The 16077-nt window shown below is 40.1% G+C and overlaps 1 protein-coding gene across 5 annotated transcripts in view; it reads left to right on the top strand.

The window, feature by feature from the left end:
- NPAS3 (neuronal PAS domain protein 3) overlaps positions 1-16077 on the top strand; it is a 964678-nt gene that overhangs the window by 687660 nt on the left and 260941 nt on the right. For all 5 annotated transcript variants that reach the window (XM_025271190.3, XM_025271193.3, XM_044933430.2 and 2 more), the window contains one exon: positions 13349-13438. In XM_025271190.3, coding sequence (XP_025126975.1) covers positions 13349-13438 — 90 coding nt within the window. The remainder of the gene's footprint in view (positions 1-13348; positions 13439-16077) is intronic.

Below are 16077 nucleotides of genomic sequence, written 5' to 3'. Positions count from 1 at the left end.
CAAGACAATAAAACAAATCTCACTTGTTGGAAAAGGTCAAGGCTAAAGTGAACAAATCTCATTGAGACAGAAAGAATCTATTCCCACTATTCAATCACATAAAATTTGCACCAGCCTATGCAAATTTAGAGCCATTCTTGGTTTCACAGTTTGTCAGTAATCACTATTCATCCATGAGTCAGATATATAAATGTTTCCATAGTTGTTTTACTGCCCAGAGGAGTTTCACATATAAGCACATTCAGAACAGGATCACTGGGAACAGTGGCCAAGAAGCATGGTACATATAGGTCACCATCCCTGTGACCATCAACATCTCTTGCACTAAATGATGAATGCAGAATCCAAACCAAAAGATAAAAGGTGAAGAGATAAATAAAAGGAAATAAGAGAACAGAGGAAAAACTGTAAAGGGAGCTGAAATAAAAAGAAGAAGTGGATTCAAAGTCATTGATCCCAAACCTGAACACTGGTTTCTAGGGTAATGCCAGGTAACTTTTTACAGCCTCACTTTTTTCAGGCTACTGGAGGTTGGTGCTTACTTACACTCTAAGTTATGTTTAAGGAAGGGTTGTAATGAGGATTCATTTTTCTTTCTTAAATTGTTAGGAAGTTTTTTATTAAAAGTTATTTCTGCAAGCTTATGTGACGGGATGTGGTAGATACATGTAGAAATGTCCTAATTGGAAAGTGGCTCATATTATAGTCTTGGGATTCTAGACAGCTAAGAAAAATAGCATCCTAGTAATGAAAATAATACTTGTTCACATACCCAGCCTTAAAAGAAACCAGGCAGAGGGCCAAGTGAAAAATCAGACTTGAAATTTAATTGATACGCTTGTTGCACTGTGGTTGGCACTTTAGGTGCCTTTGACATTGAAGGTTGAGAAAGACTACGTAAGAGGTGACAGTTGTGGCTGAAGATATTATAGGGCTGTATGGTTGCAGCCACTATAAATTCCATAGACTAAATAGAATTTTAATAAGTCCAATAATCATTGAGAGGTAGACTGTCATTCATCAAATGCATTGAATGGTGGAATATATGCATTTTCAAATTATTTTTGTTCTAACCTATCTTTAGCTATTTAAGTCAAAAATGTGAGTAAATGGATCATTGTGCACATTAGAATTAGACTGAGACTATTGATTCAAGGTTTCTAGTGAATGAATTATCAATATGGCCAACTGCAAATTTCTTTTGGAATTGCTGCAAATTGGCACATCAGTGCCTTTGACTAGATCATGCATAACGTAGGTTATTGTTACAGTGAATCCCTGCAGGATGTATAACATTATGGCTATTATATAACTTCAATAAAGCACATGGCTCTGAGTCACTGAGAACACTTTGTCCAGTGATTCCTCAGGTGTGTGAGTTGATACAGCCTCTACAGCTAAAGTAGATAAGTGGTGTTCTGTAGCCACCCATGGCAAATAGCCCCAGACAAGATCCACAGTCACTTAGACCTGCCTAGCAGGCTGATGCTGTGTGCTGCTTAGGAAAAAGCAGACCAGCAAAGTCTGCCTCTCTTTGACAGGTGTCTAGGATGTCAGTTACTGGCCTCCAACTTCACTAAGCAACCTAAGAAGGGGATGATCCTGGGCGATGATAGCATTCCAGAATGGGGTGGGGTGGGGTGGGGGTTGGGGAGGAAGGAAAAGAATGTCTGGGCCAAAACTTCTTACATTTCCTTTTGCCCTGGGAAATTTATAGGGTGTGTGCGTGTGTGTGTGTGTGTGTGTGTGTGTGTGTGTATGTTTATATGTATATATATGCATTTTTATTTCCATGAAGCAATCCAGCCCTGTTTGGTAACTATAAGAGCGTATTTGAGCACCTTTAGAGCTATCAGGATAGCCAAGTAAGTGTCTAGGCATCTCAAATTTATAGAACAGTCTTTTCCTGACAAAATTGACCATTTATTGACAATTCATGTATTGCATCTAATTTTCTCTTTAACACTCATGATGAATACACTAGTAAAACCTTAAGACAAAACAGAATCATACCTTTTGAATATTTTTTTAAACAAAGTTGGGCTTGCATTTTAAAGGAAAAAACTCACAGTGATTCTTTGACTTATCGAATAGTGAAAACAAGAAAATAGTTGGGTCTGTCCTTTTTGCTGCCTCCGAGGTGGGTCAGAAAGGCGTGAGATGGTAAGCCCGGTCGTTTCCACAGTTTCATCCTTCACCTTCTTCAAATCACTGTACCATGTCTGATTTCACATTCAAGCTAGTCACTTTAGGTTTTCTCTTTGCATTTCCATTAGCTATACTTCTCTACAGACAACTTCAGTCCCACGATGCCTATTAAATCTCACTGAGATCTTGGGTAAAGCATCTTTTGATCCTGGAAATTCAAGTAATAAATTAGCCAGTTACTTTTCAGTGATGGCACTGAATTTTCTTCTAGTCACGATAGTCATTGAAGGAGATTGGAAAGAGGAAGAAAACTCCAATCTCAGTCTTCGTGAAAAAAATTTCACTTTGGAAAGTCAGAGGAAAATGCCAGAATTTAATTTTCTTCTTTAGTAATGTCTTTATCCCCCAAAATTACAGACACCAAAAAGTTCACCCTCCAGCCCAGTCCTTTCATCCTGTTTCTGAATTGGACCACAGTAGAAGCCAAGATATGTAGCCAAGAACCACTGCTTTTAATAGTCTGAATTTGGTCTGTTGCTGAATGCACACCTAGCAAATTTAGTGCTGGCAAATTTCACACTCAGTCCTTCTGCTTTGAAGGATATCATCTAGAGATTCTCTGAAGGAGATTTCATATGACATTAGTTGTTATGCTTGGAGATATGCAAATATGTTAGCAAACAACAAAAATCCACAGCCCCTTTTGCTTCATGTGTGTTAAGTAGGCATGTGGGGATAAACGCAGCAGCATTTCCTTAGACCTCTGAACAGGATGAGAGCTCTGTGGACAAGCGTGTAGGCTGGTCTTTCTCACTCAGACCCACCGGCCGACTGTGAAATGAAAAGAGAAGGTCGGCAAAGCAGCCGAAAGCTGTAGCAGGTGGTACACCAAGTTGTTTATCCCAAGATCATTCGGGACCAGGTTTCTAATTCTATCAGAGTAATTGATTTTCCCATAAATGTGCATCTCTACCTTCTATGGAGCTAAGGCAATGAAGTCGTGTAATCCTCTAAGCATTTGAAATGTACAGAAAACCAATATAAAGGTATCAATGCTGTAAATAGAAGATACGGAATAGGTGCAATTACTTGAAAAGATCTCCAAAACAATCCTAATAAGCATTGTCGATTTCTGGGACTAAATGCTACCATTAGCAGTCCATCATATTTATGGCTTTATGTGGATCTAGTGAAAATTAATTGTTAATTACATGAGTGATATATGAAATAAACAGCAGAGACTCGAGTTATAGTGATTTCCTGAAATTAACACTGAGGACTTTCAGGGCCCAACCATTTTCCCCGAATGTCTAAACTACTATCTTAGTTCAGGTTACCATAACAAAATACCATAGAGTGGGTGGCTTAGATAACAGAAATTTATTTTCTCATGGTTCTGGAGTCTAAAGGTCCAAGATCAAGGTGCTAGCATGGTCAGATTCTGGTGAGGACTCCACTCCTGACTTGCAGATGGCTGCCTTCTGACTGTGTGCTCTCAGGGCCTTTTCTAGGTGCATGCATATGGGGACTGTTCTCTCTCTCTCTCATAAGACTACCAGTCCTATTGGATTAGGGCCCATATGACCTCCTTTAACCTTAATTACCTCTTAAAACAACCCAGTCCCCAAATATGGTCGCATTGGAATTTAGGGCTTCAACATGTGACTGAATTTGGGAGGGGGTGTGTAATCCAGTTAATCCATGGTGACCATATTTGTCACAGTTAAGCTCTTTTCATTACAAATTTGTTAATACCCTTTCCTTAGATCAATAAATGTTCCCTAAAATGAAACTCATATGTGAATGCGACAGCTAAATATCTGAGGTCTCTAAATGGGTCTTTTAATATGCTTAGTTCGTTATAGGTTTCTTCAGTCTTTGTTACTACCTCTGACACAAACTCCTTACCTAAAGCAATACATGTACAAAGTTTTTGTTTTTTATTTTGAAAACCCTGTTCTTTAAAGTTACCCAGTGTCCAGTAAACAGTCCAGTTCATGTCATAATCAGCCGTAACAGAAACACCAGTATGGGTCTACCTTCCATCTTCAAGGATGTATCATTTAAGCAAACACGACTGGAAAATAAATTTCTATAAAGTCAATCTTATTTTCACACTAACTTCTATGTAAAATAGTATATGTGTGTGTGTGTGTGTGTGTGTGTGTGTATATATATATATATATATATATATATATATAACCAGAGAGAGAAAGGAAAAAATCCTTAGTCTAAATGGAAACTTTGGAACCAGAAATGGGGTGAGTGTACCGGCACGCTGCATGACTTGCTACTGTGTGTTCTCAAGTCCCATCCTGGCAGTAGCCTGTTAAGAGGTGTAGTTCTAGCAATTATTGATTAACTGGGGTCCCTTCTTTATTTCTAGGCATTAGCCTCTTCCTCTAAGACATGAGAATTTCCTTGAGGTCTGTAGTCTCTAGTTTGTTCAGCTCAGTCACTCAGTCGGGTCCAGCTCTTTGCGACCCCATGAACTGCAGCACGACAGGCTTCCCTGTCCATCACCAACTCCCAGAGCTTGCTCAAGCTCATGTGCATCGAGTCGGTGATACCATCCAACCATCGCATCCTCTGTCATCCCCTTCTCCTGCCTTCAATCTTTCCCAGCATTAGGGTCTTTTCCAATGAGTCAGTTCTTCACATCAGGTGGCCAAAGTATGGGAGCGTCAGCATCAGTCCTTCCAATGAATATTCAAGACTGATTTCCTCTTGATTGGACATTTACAAATTCTAGGAAGATAAACATATGAGCTATTGGTTATGTTAATTAACCAGGTAAGAGGAATCCTTTTACAATGTATATGTATACCCAATCATCACAATACATGCTTTAAATATTTTGCAATTTCATGTGTCAATTACGTCTCAGCAAAGCTTTAAAAATGCAAATTCCATCAATCCATGCCTTTTCCAACCCATAAACAGGATATTAGAGGTGTGAAGCTTGGTAATATCAGACAAGAGTCCCCACCATGTATGGAGAGTGTCCTGTCACTTTGCCTTGTGACTTTTTGTTTTATAAAGTGAATTCCCACTTTTCTCATTTTCTTCATCTTGGATCCCACAGATGAATTTTGTTTAAGAAAGTAACTCTTGAGTTGCTCTTTGTTCAGCTAGTATAGGCCTGGTGCATAAGAAGCCCTCAACAGGTGTTTTCTGAATGCATAACACTGAAGCAGTGGGGACATGACAATCACTTATGTGGAAAGAAATGCTGGAGGAAGCATAGACTCCTAGCAACTGTGATGGGTGTGAAACAAGTAAAATCCCCAGCAGGTATCCCAGTGGCAGGAGGAAAAGGAGGTTCCTTTCGTCTTACACCTACCACATTTTCTTGTGTGATATTGGGCCGTGTACTTGATTTCCCTGAGATGCATTTCCTTATCTGTAATATAGGATTAAATAATGCCCAGCTCAAAATTTGTTCTAAATAATTTCCCTAACAAGTGTTAGTTTCCTTCCATTCCCTCTCCTCTAAGGTGAATATTTGAGTGAACTGAGCATTGTTTAAAGCATCTAGCTGCTCAGATGGTAAAGAATCTGCCTGCAGTGCAGGAGACCCAGGTTCGATCCCTGGGTTGAGAAGATTACCTGGAGAAAGAAACAGCACCCTATTCCAGTATCCTTGCCTAGATAATTCCATGGACAGAGGAGCCAGGCGGGCTACAAAGACACAACTGAGTGACTAACACTCACTTTTTTTCCTAATATGCGATGATAATATATATGATTTATAATAGTATGTGTGTGTGCTTAGTCACTCAGTCATGTCTGACTTTTGAAACCCCATGAACTGCAGCCCACCAGGCTCTTCTGTCCATGGGATTTCCCAGGCAAGAATACTGGAGTGGGTAGCCATTCCCTTATCCAGGGCATCATCCTCACCCAGGGATCAAACCTAGTCTCCTGCATTGCAGGTGGATTCTTTCCTGTCTTAGCCACCAGGGAAGCCCATATAATAGTATATTTCATATATATTGCTGTATATCATATATGTGAGAGTATTATGACCATTCCCTAGAGTCGCCTGTGATCTACAGGATGCCCAGTGAACAATTATTCGGTTCTGTTCTTTTTTTGTGTGCTCTTTTGTATAACACAGACCATTTGAAGGACACCTGGAGCCAAGTTTCATGTGTAGCCAAAGCAAAGCAGTGGCATTGTTAGACCTTTCAGGACCAGTACAACGGAGTGCTGATGTTACCCTGCTGACCTGGGAACTCCTCCCTTAATTTGAAAGAGAATTCTGAATTCAAGAAAAAAGATGCACAATAAGGAATTACCTCCTAGGTTCTGAAGAGCCTATGTTTCAGTAAACTAATGCACCACATGCAAGATAGGTGATGTTTTAATGTTCCAGTGAATATGTGTGCCTTAGGATAATTAGTGGGAATCCTCTCCCTGAGGCAGAAGGAGCTTGTGAGCAGCACATGGTCACTTCTGCCTCAGGTAGAGTCCCGGTCCCCTGGGAGAAGCCACAGATAATGTGAGGTCTGCGTATTGTCCCCCCTGGCTCAGAGACACCGGCACGTGTGCCTCCACCAAATGCCGCACCCTGTCTTTATAGCAGAGCCTGCTGTCCATTTGGCTGGATGTTCAAATCAAGACATCCACCTCCCTCAAGGCTGGATGTAAGGTTTGAACTAGCATCCCAGAGAAAAAAAGGTCAGCACTTTGATACACAGCTTCCATGAAATGGAATTTTAATAAGCAGAAGCAAAACCTGATCTCCTTGCTCAGAAAGCCAATGTCTTTGTTCTTTTCATGTCATAACATTTCACTAGCTCAACATCTCCCCTTTTATTCTGGTACTTCTCCTCTAAGAACTGAAGAGAGGCCGCCTGTGTCTCTCGGCAGTGTTTTCTCACCTAAGATGTGTGGATTTGTGTGTTTAAGGAAACTCTTAGGAAAGATGTCTTGCGGTGTCAAGGTTTGTTGTTCTGGAGTTCTGTTTTAGAGGGAAAATAGTCAAATTTCACCAAATTAATCCAATTCGCTGTTGTGATTGGGGAACATGTGGCTTTGGGTACGTGATCATCATATAAAGCTCTTCTATCATCCTTCACATTATTGACTCATTGCCGGTGGGGGCACAAAGGAAAAGATGCAGGAGCCAGAAAGCGCAGAGAGATTTCTGAGAGTTAAAATAAAAATCCACACCTTTGATGTGTGCTTTTCTCCACTTCGAGAAAATATACTCAAGAGTCTTTCTAAAAATAAGGCGTTTGTTTCCACAGCACTTGATGGTTAAAACTCAGATTGCAAAGGCAAAATTTGGGGAACTTTGTCTTCCCCATAAACAGATACATGTGGGCGCTTCTGGACATCTATCTTCCCAGGCTCTCCTCGAGGTTGCCGGGAGTCTGCATGCGTGTGCGTGAACAGACCAGTATCAGCTCCTGAGTGCAGTCAGAGGGCAGCATGGCACTTTAATGAGCTCGATCAAAGTGTTATTGTGTCCAAAGGCCAAAAAATGTAAGAAACACTTCTAACTCTTTTATCTGCTGCCAAAACAGAGTGGAAGGAGAAGTAGTGGAGCCCCGTCCTCAGTCTCCAGACCGTGCTTCTTTTGTGCTTCTTCACTCTTTCACGATGATGGAGATGTGGTTTAAGAGCAGACTCGCGTATTCCCAGCGCTCACCCATTGCTCAGGTCGCAGAAGTGATTTTCTCACACAGCCTCTCCTTGTTAACAGCAGAGTCATCGTAGGAGTTGTAAAATGCTACAGCTAGTCTCTACTGGCTGGCAAGCTTTGTGCTCACGTTCATGTTCTGCTCTTGTCCTAACAGAATTATATCAGAACAGTGAAAAATGCTGGGTTTGGAGGGAACGCTGTATGTCCGAGACCGTACTTTATCACGGGTGGGTTAACCAAAGCCTGAAGTAGAAGAACATCACAGATGCACGGCGCATCGGACATGAAGCACATGCTTGCATTTAAATCACGTATATCTTACTTTTTTACTGATGTAATTGTGAAATATGTTCTTTTTGCATTCATAATTAGGGGGTGGAACAGATGGTGAAGGCTTAGTTTAAAATAATCTGTCATTAAAATAACCTAGCCTACTGGTAATTCTTCACTCTAACTGGAGATAGGTCATAGGGAAAGAGTTCGGGGTGATTTTTTTTTTTCCTCTTCTACATTGGAATGTTATAGAAAGAACCACTCATTTCAGAGTAGTCTTGTACGTGAGAATTGCCTCTGTAAGAGCACTGTAGTAAGATTTCACTCTGAAATTTGGTTGCAGGGAAATATGCAGGGGATAAAAAAAGAAAGCAGACACAAAACAACTTTGACAAATATAAATCCATTTAGCACAATGCATTAAACATTAGTATACCTTCAATCATGAAGCTATAGTTAGTTTTATACCCTGCAAGGAAATAGCCTCATCATTTGACAAATACGGTTAGAGGCACTCGGCTTTTGGGGTTAAGAAACTGCACCTTACACTTTATATGTTACTCTGATGTCAGGGGATATAAATTATAATTACAGGCATTATTATTCAGAGACGCTATGGCTCCTGACTTGTGTATCCAAGCCTCGCTGCAGCATGCGTACCTCATAGACTTACTGGGATGTGACAAAGGAAATCTCTCATCAGCCCTGTCGAGATGCCTAAGAACTGGTTTTAGTAGTGAGAAAACTGTCTTGATGAATCAGATACTTGCATGCCTTGAAAACGTCTGTTTTACTGTTTCTTCTAAGATTTTGTTCTCCATCTGCTTTGAGGAAAGCAGATAGATTTCAGCGTGGCTTTGTAATAAATCTTCTCAAGGAGGAACTAGCATTAACATTTGTGTTGGTTCTTTTTCATCTTAATCCAACCTTAGTTAATAATCAGAAAATTCTACATACTGAGTAAGAAGATGTAATTAACCCCTTGACCCCAGAATCTTAATTGGCGCCTGTTGAAAACAGTGGGCAGTTTAAAAAAAAAAAAAAAAATTAAAAGGTAGCCTGCAGTGATTGAAACAGCTCTATATAGTAGCTTTCTTGATTCAAAATTTTTTAAATTTCCACTGAACTTTCAGATTAATCATATCTGGTTCCCAAGACTAATTGAATGTTTCCTCCTTCCTCCCACCCTTTAAAATTAAGACATCCACATTAAACCAATATTGATGCTACTCTTAAAACTTTTCTAAGCAGCAAAATACAGCTAACTATAGACAGGGATGACCCTGAAGCAGAGGGTAATGGCCATGTGAAGAGGGACCTTGCCAACCTGCTGAGACTGGGTTTCATATCCCATTCTTTATTTGAAATATAATTATACCCGAGTTATTGATTTTATCTCATACTATAGATACAGTTGACTCAGATGATAGGCATGAAAGTGAAAAATATGGTTAACTAACCTGTTTTGTTTACCTCTGTAGTGGCAAACAACTAATCTGACTAGTTGTTTCCCCCCAACCAAATTGGCTGTTATTTTTAATTGAATTGACTGGATGCTTTGTGTCATGTAGACATAGCCTCATTTTAATCTCACCAGGAAATTGGAACATGTGTCGAAGCCTCTGTTTTTGCCAAACAAAACTGGCCAGTTCTTAGATCGCCGCTGCTTAATAGCATCAGATGTTTAGCCTCCAGATATTCCTTTTCCCTGCCACGGTGCCCAAACCTCCTTTAGTATTTTAGCAAGTATATTGAGATAGGAACATACTTTAAAAAACATAATCCCTTTCAGTGAGAAAGCAAAAGATGTGTGTCAGTGACAAATGAATAGCACTGAGTATTTTGGAAGACTATGAAAGGATCCAGTCTAACTCTGATCTTCCGAATGTCAGGAGATATCCCAGACTATGTGAGACATCTGTGGCATCAGAATCTGCAAATAATCTAACAGCTCCATAAACAGAACTCTTGGAGGAAATAACTGCCCTTCCTCTTAGTCATTCTAATGTGTGTGATGTGAGGGAAAGAGCTTTGGGCTTGGAGCTAGAACTGGATTTCCTAAGTCTTATTTGAGCAGTTGTTAGATGCTGGCTAAAGATAAGTAAGATGTCTCCCTGCTGTTGAGAAATTCAGTCTCTTTGGGAGTTGGATAATTCTACTAGGGTGATGGGGCTTCCCAGATGGTGCTAGTGGGTGAAGAATCCACCTGATAATGCAGGAGACACAGGAGACGCGGGTTTGATCCCTGGGTTAGAAAGATCCCCTGGAGAAGGAAATGGCAACCCACTCGAGTATTCTTGCCTGGAGAGTCCCATGGACAGAGGAGCTTAGCAAAATACAGTGCAGAGGGTGCAGAGAGTCGGACACAATTCAGCAAGCTTGTGTGCACACGTGTGCGCGCGTGCGCACACACACACATACACACACACACACACACAGACACACACACCCCAGGATGATACAATGTCATCAATGCTTTGTTAGTACTATGGGAAGTGGTGTATTTAATCCTGGCTCTACCATTAGCTGGCTGTGGTTTTACCCAGCCACTTAACCTGTCTGTGCCAGGTTTTCCTCACCTGAAAAATGAGAGTTTAGACTACAAGGGGTCATCTCTGTGCCATTAATCCTTTCTTCTGCTCTCATTCTTTTGATTGTCACTGGTTCCCACAGAAGATATCTTCTGTCTCTCTCTGTGTCCCACTGATGTGACAGTGGCATTTTAGGGTTTGAGAAAATGGCTTACACAACTCCCTGTGATTATATTCTAGACCACGGCTCTTAGGTTGAATAGAAAAAACCTAATTTGGCCCTTCTCTCCCTGGAGAAGTTCAAAAGAGGCAGTCCTAATCCTCATGAATCATCCTTAGGAGACACCTGGCTTGAGGTGAAGACGTTGAGATGCTCCCCAAACTTCTACAAAGGAAACATCCATTTTTGCACTTTTGGTTCAAAGTAAGCGTCCACTGTATCACACTGGAAGCTTGAAAGTTTGGCTCTCATGAGGCTCGAGAAGGCTTGGCAGTTTTGTCAAATATCAGGAGTCCAGTTCTCTTAGACATTGTTTTGTTTTCTGTCCCCTAGATGCTTCCAGGGAGATATTACAGAGCAAAGGTGACCTCTTGGGGAAGTGACTTATGAATTCTTTTTTGTCATTCCACTCCCTATTCATCTCCTCCAAATGGTAGGATTCTATCATTGGAACAAATCATTCAAAAACAAGGAATGATTTTTAAGAAGTTATAGGCTGCCTCAATACAAATATGTTAATTTCAGAAATGCTGTCCAATTTATCTTTTCATAAATGTCCTTGTATCAAGTAGAAAATCTTTATTTTTAGTGGAAGGCAAGGCAGTGTGATTGAATCCGACAATCTGAGTTTGAATCCTAACTTCATCGTTTACTAAGGTCAGGCATGTTGGCTAACTTCACTAAGCCTCAATTTCCTTGTATGTAAAATGTGGATAATAACATAATTACTTAAAATGCTACTTGTAAAAATTAAAAGAGACAATGCCACCTACTTAGTATATAATAAATGTGAGCTATTATTATTGTGCTATCTTGACCAGAATCTTGTCTATTATGTAATTTGCTTTTATGTGGTGCAGTACAATGTGACTTTTGAATCGAATTTTTGGATTGTTTTTAGAACCCACTTGTTTTCACCCAATTGTTTTCAGAGGAGGAGGTTGGGTACTTCTCATAGTTTCTGATCAGTGGGGCTGTGAAAAGGAATCAGGAAGCATGGAATCAAATTTCATATACACACACATATTCCCATAATGATACCTACACATATTTATATACATATATTCAATATAAAATTCCAAAAAAGTTCAGTATTTTAAGAGACTGAAATTATCACCGAGATTTAAGGCCGTGTATTTTTCTACCTGAATTTTACATACTTCTTCCACCTTTCTGTATTTAAAAATTATGTCATTAGTTTAATGTTGCCACATACCTTGTTCCCAATGAGGATTCCCTGTATTTCCAAACTCACAGCCTTTGTAAATATCACTAATCATTAAAACTTCTTTTCCTAGGCAAGCAGTACTTGTGCAACCCACTTGATTAAAAATAAATAAAACAAAACACAAGATGTGAGGATGATGGAACATATAAAATGCACTTGGATTGCAAGAATTTGGAACAAATTTTTTTTTAAATTTTATTTTATTTTTAAACTTTACATAACTGTATTAGTTTTGCCAAATATCAAAATGAATCCGCCACAGGTATACATGTGTTCCCCATCCTGAACCCTCCTCCCTCCTCCCTCCCCATTCCATCCCTCTGGGTCGTCCCAGTGCACCAGCCCCAAGCATCCAGTATCGTGCATCGAACCTGGACTGGCAACTCGTTTCATACATGATATTTTACAAGTTTCAATGCCATTCTCCCAAATCTTCCCACCCTCTCCCTCTCTCACAGAGTCCATAAGACTGTTCTATACATCAGTGTCTCTTTTGCTATTCTCAATTTGAGTGATATCTTTCAGTTGGGAGTCCATGATAATTTACACCATTCATCAAACTGAAAATGCAGCCCTCTTTTGAAAAGTAGACTAACATTTCAGGAGCTGCATATAATATGCAGTATTCTTCTTTTCTCCCCCTTTTTTTCTTTTCTTTCCATTTCAGGAGTTGTAATAGAAACTAGATCTATCGCAATAAAGCTTTAATATAGAGTTTTGCAAAAAAAAGGATTACAATTTATGAAGCTTCAGCCTGTAAACATTTATTCATAATATATTGACTTTTACTATTTGTTCTAATACAATAGGCACTGGGATTGAGGAGAGAATAATCCTTTATTAATTAGCAAATTATTGACGTCCATAGGAGCATAAGTGGTGATTTTACTTGTTTTTTATACAAGAACTCTTTTTTTCTCTTGTTCCATTACAGCTTTCATTCCTGCTTAGGTATTTCATAACTGTGCTGATTTAATCTTAGTAACTACTGAATCCAAAAATATAAAGGCAACATCTCAGAAAGTCAACATGGCCTGATTTTATACATAAATGCAATGCATCTTGATTAAATGACAGAGACATAAGGAATTGCCTGAAATAGGGGAAAGCTAGCTTGTGGTCTTAATTCAGACCTTTCATTTGTTCATGTATAATGCGGTAGTTAAAGATCTTAGACTTCTGTTAAACATGAAGGAAAAGTGATCTTAAATTTGGTTATATGTTGCTTTGTATTAGATGCCTTATTAACGAAATCTCCATCACATATACTTACTAACCTTTTTTTTTTCCTGCAGTCCCTGGATGGCTTTGTATTTGCACTAAATCAAGAAGGAAAATTTTTGTACATTTCTGAAACAGTCTCCATCTACCTAGGCCTCTCACAAGTAAGTAAAACCATTTTAGATTCTTGACCGCAATTGTGAAGGCTCCTTCAGCCTCATGCCTGTCCTTCTTCTTCAACAGATATTCTGTTTGGAGTGAATTATCCAGGTTTTTTTTAATGGCTCTCCCTGACTCTGCTCACAGAGTCATTGAGAAAGCTGTATGTCAGTCCAGAACGTTTGGCATCAACTTGTGCTCAAAACTTGAGTCCCCCGTCCCTGCCCCTAAGGATCATTATTAATTTATTGAGAACAAATGAAGTTTCTTCCCTTGGTTGTTTTGAACTTTGAAACCTCTGTGCTCGGTAGGAGAGGGACATACTAATGGTGCTTCCCTTGTGTCCTATTACTGGCTGTTTATGGAGGACCCTGCACTGTCCTGGGAGCTGACACGGTGACAGGGAGTCATCTGGAGTCAAGAAATGCTGAAAGAGACCATTAAAATGTGTTGTGGGGAGGAACGGTTCCTGCAAGTAGGCACTTTGCTGCCTTTGCAAATGCTTCCTTATGCAGAAAGACGATTTCATAAAATAAGATAATCTTTTGTTATTTGCCATTTAATTACCCACACGTGTCTGTCAGAGGTGAAAAGCGGGGCAGGGAGTGGGGGGAAGACAGAGGCACATGGGGGCAGGGGATGAAAGCCCTAGACATGCGTTCTTGATAGTCCCCCTGGAACACAAAAATTTGACTTTTGTTCAATTCCCAGACACAGGCTGCCACTACAGAATGCCAAAATACCCTGAAGAAAAGTTTGCAGTTCCACTAATTATCCAGATGTTTTCTCCATTCAAATGCTGAACATCTGGGTATCCGTGCCCATACAGGTGATTGGCTGAGGCTGACCCTTTTCATCTGGTGGTTTGGCACGAGAAAAACGCAGTTCCATGGGAGGGATTTTGTATGTATGTGATGATCTGCCAAGTTGGATAATCTACTTCTCATTCAGTTGCTCCTTTGAGCTAAAGATGGAGATGAGATCTGCCTCTCTCCTCTTAGGCAAGACTCACCCCAGACTCATTGCTTCTGAAAGTTGGCACTGCTGTAAGGAGGCAGCATGGCTGGAACATTTTGGCTGTTAGTGAGTTTGCCGGGTAATAGCTAAATCAAGAAAGGCATTGGGAAATAATAAAGAGAGATCGTTGGCATTTGAGGAGGGTTGGGGGAGGAGGAGAAACCCTGCCAAATTTAATTATTTACTTTTGAGAATCCAAGCCCGGGGTGGGGCGGCGGGCATTAACTCTTGCTTGAAGGATGTGCAAGCTATTGGCTGTAGTGTATCCAGCAATTCTGTTTTATGGGGACTTGAGCAAACCAAATGATAGAAACTGGGCTATTGTCAACTCAATATTAGTATTCTTGTGTCTCATGGAAATCTCTGGTTTTCTAATGGCGCTTAATAGACTTGAAGCCTTGTCTTAATCTGTTTGAGACCTAGTATTGGGAATCACCAAGGTTGAAATTGGTGTGCCACCATATTAACACTGTAGAGACCTGGGAAAGCCACTGTTTGTTCTGCAGTGCCCGTATTCATATATTTTGTGCAGGCTATCCAACAAAGTTTAATAAGCCAGTGAAGAGGAAGGATGAATAATTAGTTTAAGCAGGTAAATGCTAATTAGGGAACTCCTGAAAAGCATCCATTATATACTAGCTCAAAACACATTTTACAGCCCTGGTTAGTGGTGTAATCCAAATTCTGTCAAGGCAACTGCATTTTCTGTAATTGAGATGTGTATGTTTGCTTTGCATAACAGATGGCTCTGTATGCTTAGACTGATAGCTAGGAAAATAATAATTGCATTATTCTGGCCAAAAGAATATTAGCTCTTGGGTTTTGGCCATTTCAGTCAGTCCTCCTGCCAGCACAGCATATGCACATATATGGATTGGATTTTCAAGGAAATTGATGCATCTGGAATAGTGTGGCCATCTGAAATATCATCTGTTCAAGAAAAATTTGGCTTTAACCCTGTGCTGGTTTCTCCTTAAAAGCAAGAGATTCCACTGCTTCTCTACTATCACATTAAGTCAATCTTTCCCTATAATCTGAGGCAAATCATTGAGGCTTCCATAGGAATAAAACAGCTACGCAGGCATGGTATGGTAGCTGGCAACTTCTGTACAGTTTTCCCCTGCCTCTGCATGGGATGGGTTATAAAGTAAGTGTGCATCAATAGTCAGTGTCTTGGCTCACCCGAGGGCAGATGCTGGCCACCGTGGGCTGTGGCCCTGTGTGGAAGTTGTGTTTTGTGTCACCCCAAAGAGTCCAATGTGAAGCTAGACAAACGTGGTGTGGACAGAAGTGTTCATTTGAGGGCATTATGCAACTGAAATGATGAAGGGTAGATCACTCCTAAGTGATTTTGCATATACCAATGCACATATTTGGAGTTCAAAACAAATTCAGAATTCCAGAAGTTAGTTCTGGGTTAACATGGAAATAATCTGATAAGAGCATAGTGTGTTTTTAAATGCCCAAAGAATAAGGGGGACACTCTGTGCTAAAACTTTGGGAAAGATTTTCCAATCCAATTAATGTTCTCAGTCCTAAAAGAGTAATTGGGTTTCCTGAGACATAACCCTTCCCAAGTTTCTTTCATGCCCTCTTTCAGTTGTGGAGTATGGAGTGCTCACGGGCG

Source organism: Bubalus bubalis, chromosome 20, assembly GCF_019923935.1.
Source record: "Bubalus bubalis isolate 160015118507 breed Murrah chromosome 20, NDDB_SH_1, whole genome shotgun sequence".
Taxonomy (NCBI): domain Eukaryota; kingdom Metazoa; phylum Chordata; class Mammalia; order Artiodactyla; family Bovidae; genus Bubalus; species Bubalus bubalis.
The sequence above is the reverse complement of the archived record's forward strand: the minus strand, read 5'-3'. Positions and strand labels throughout refer to the sequence as shown.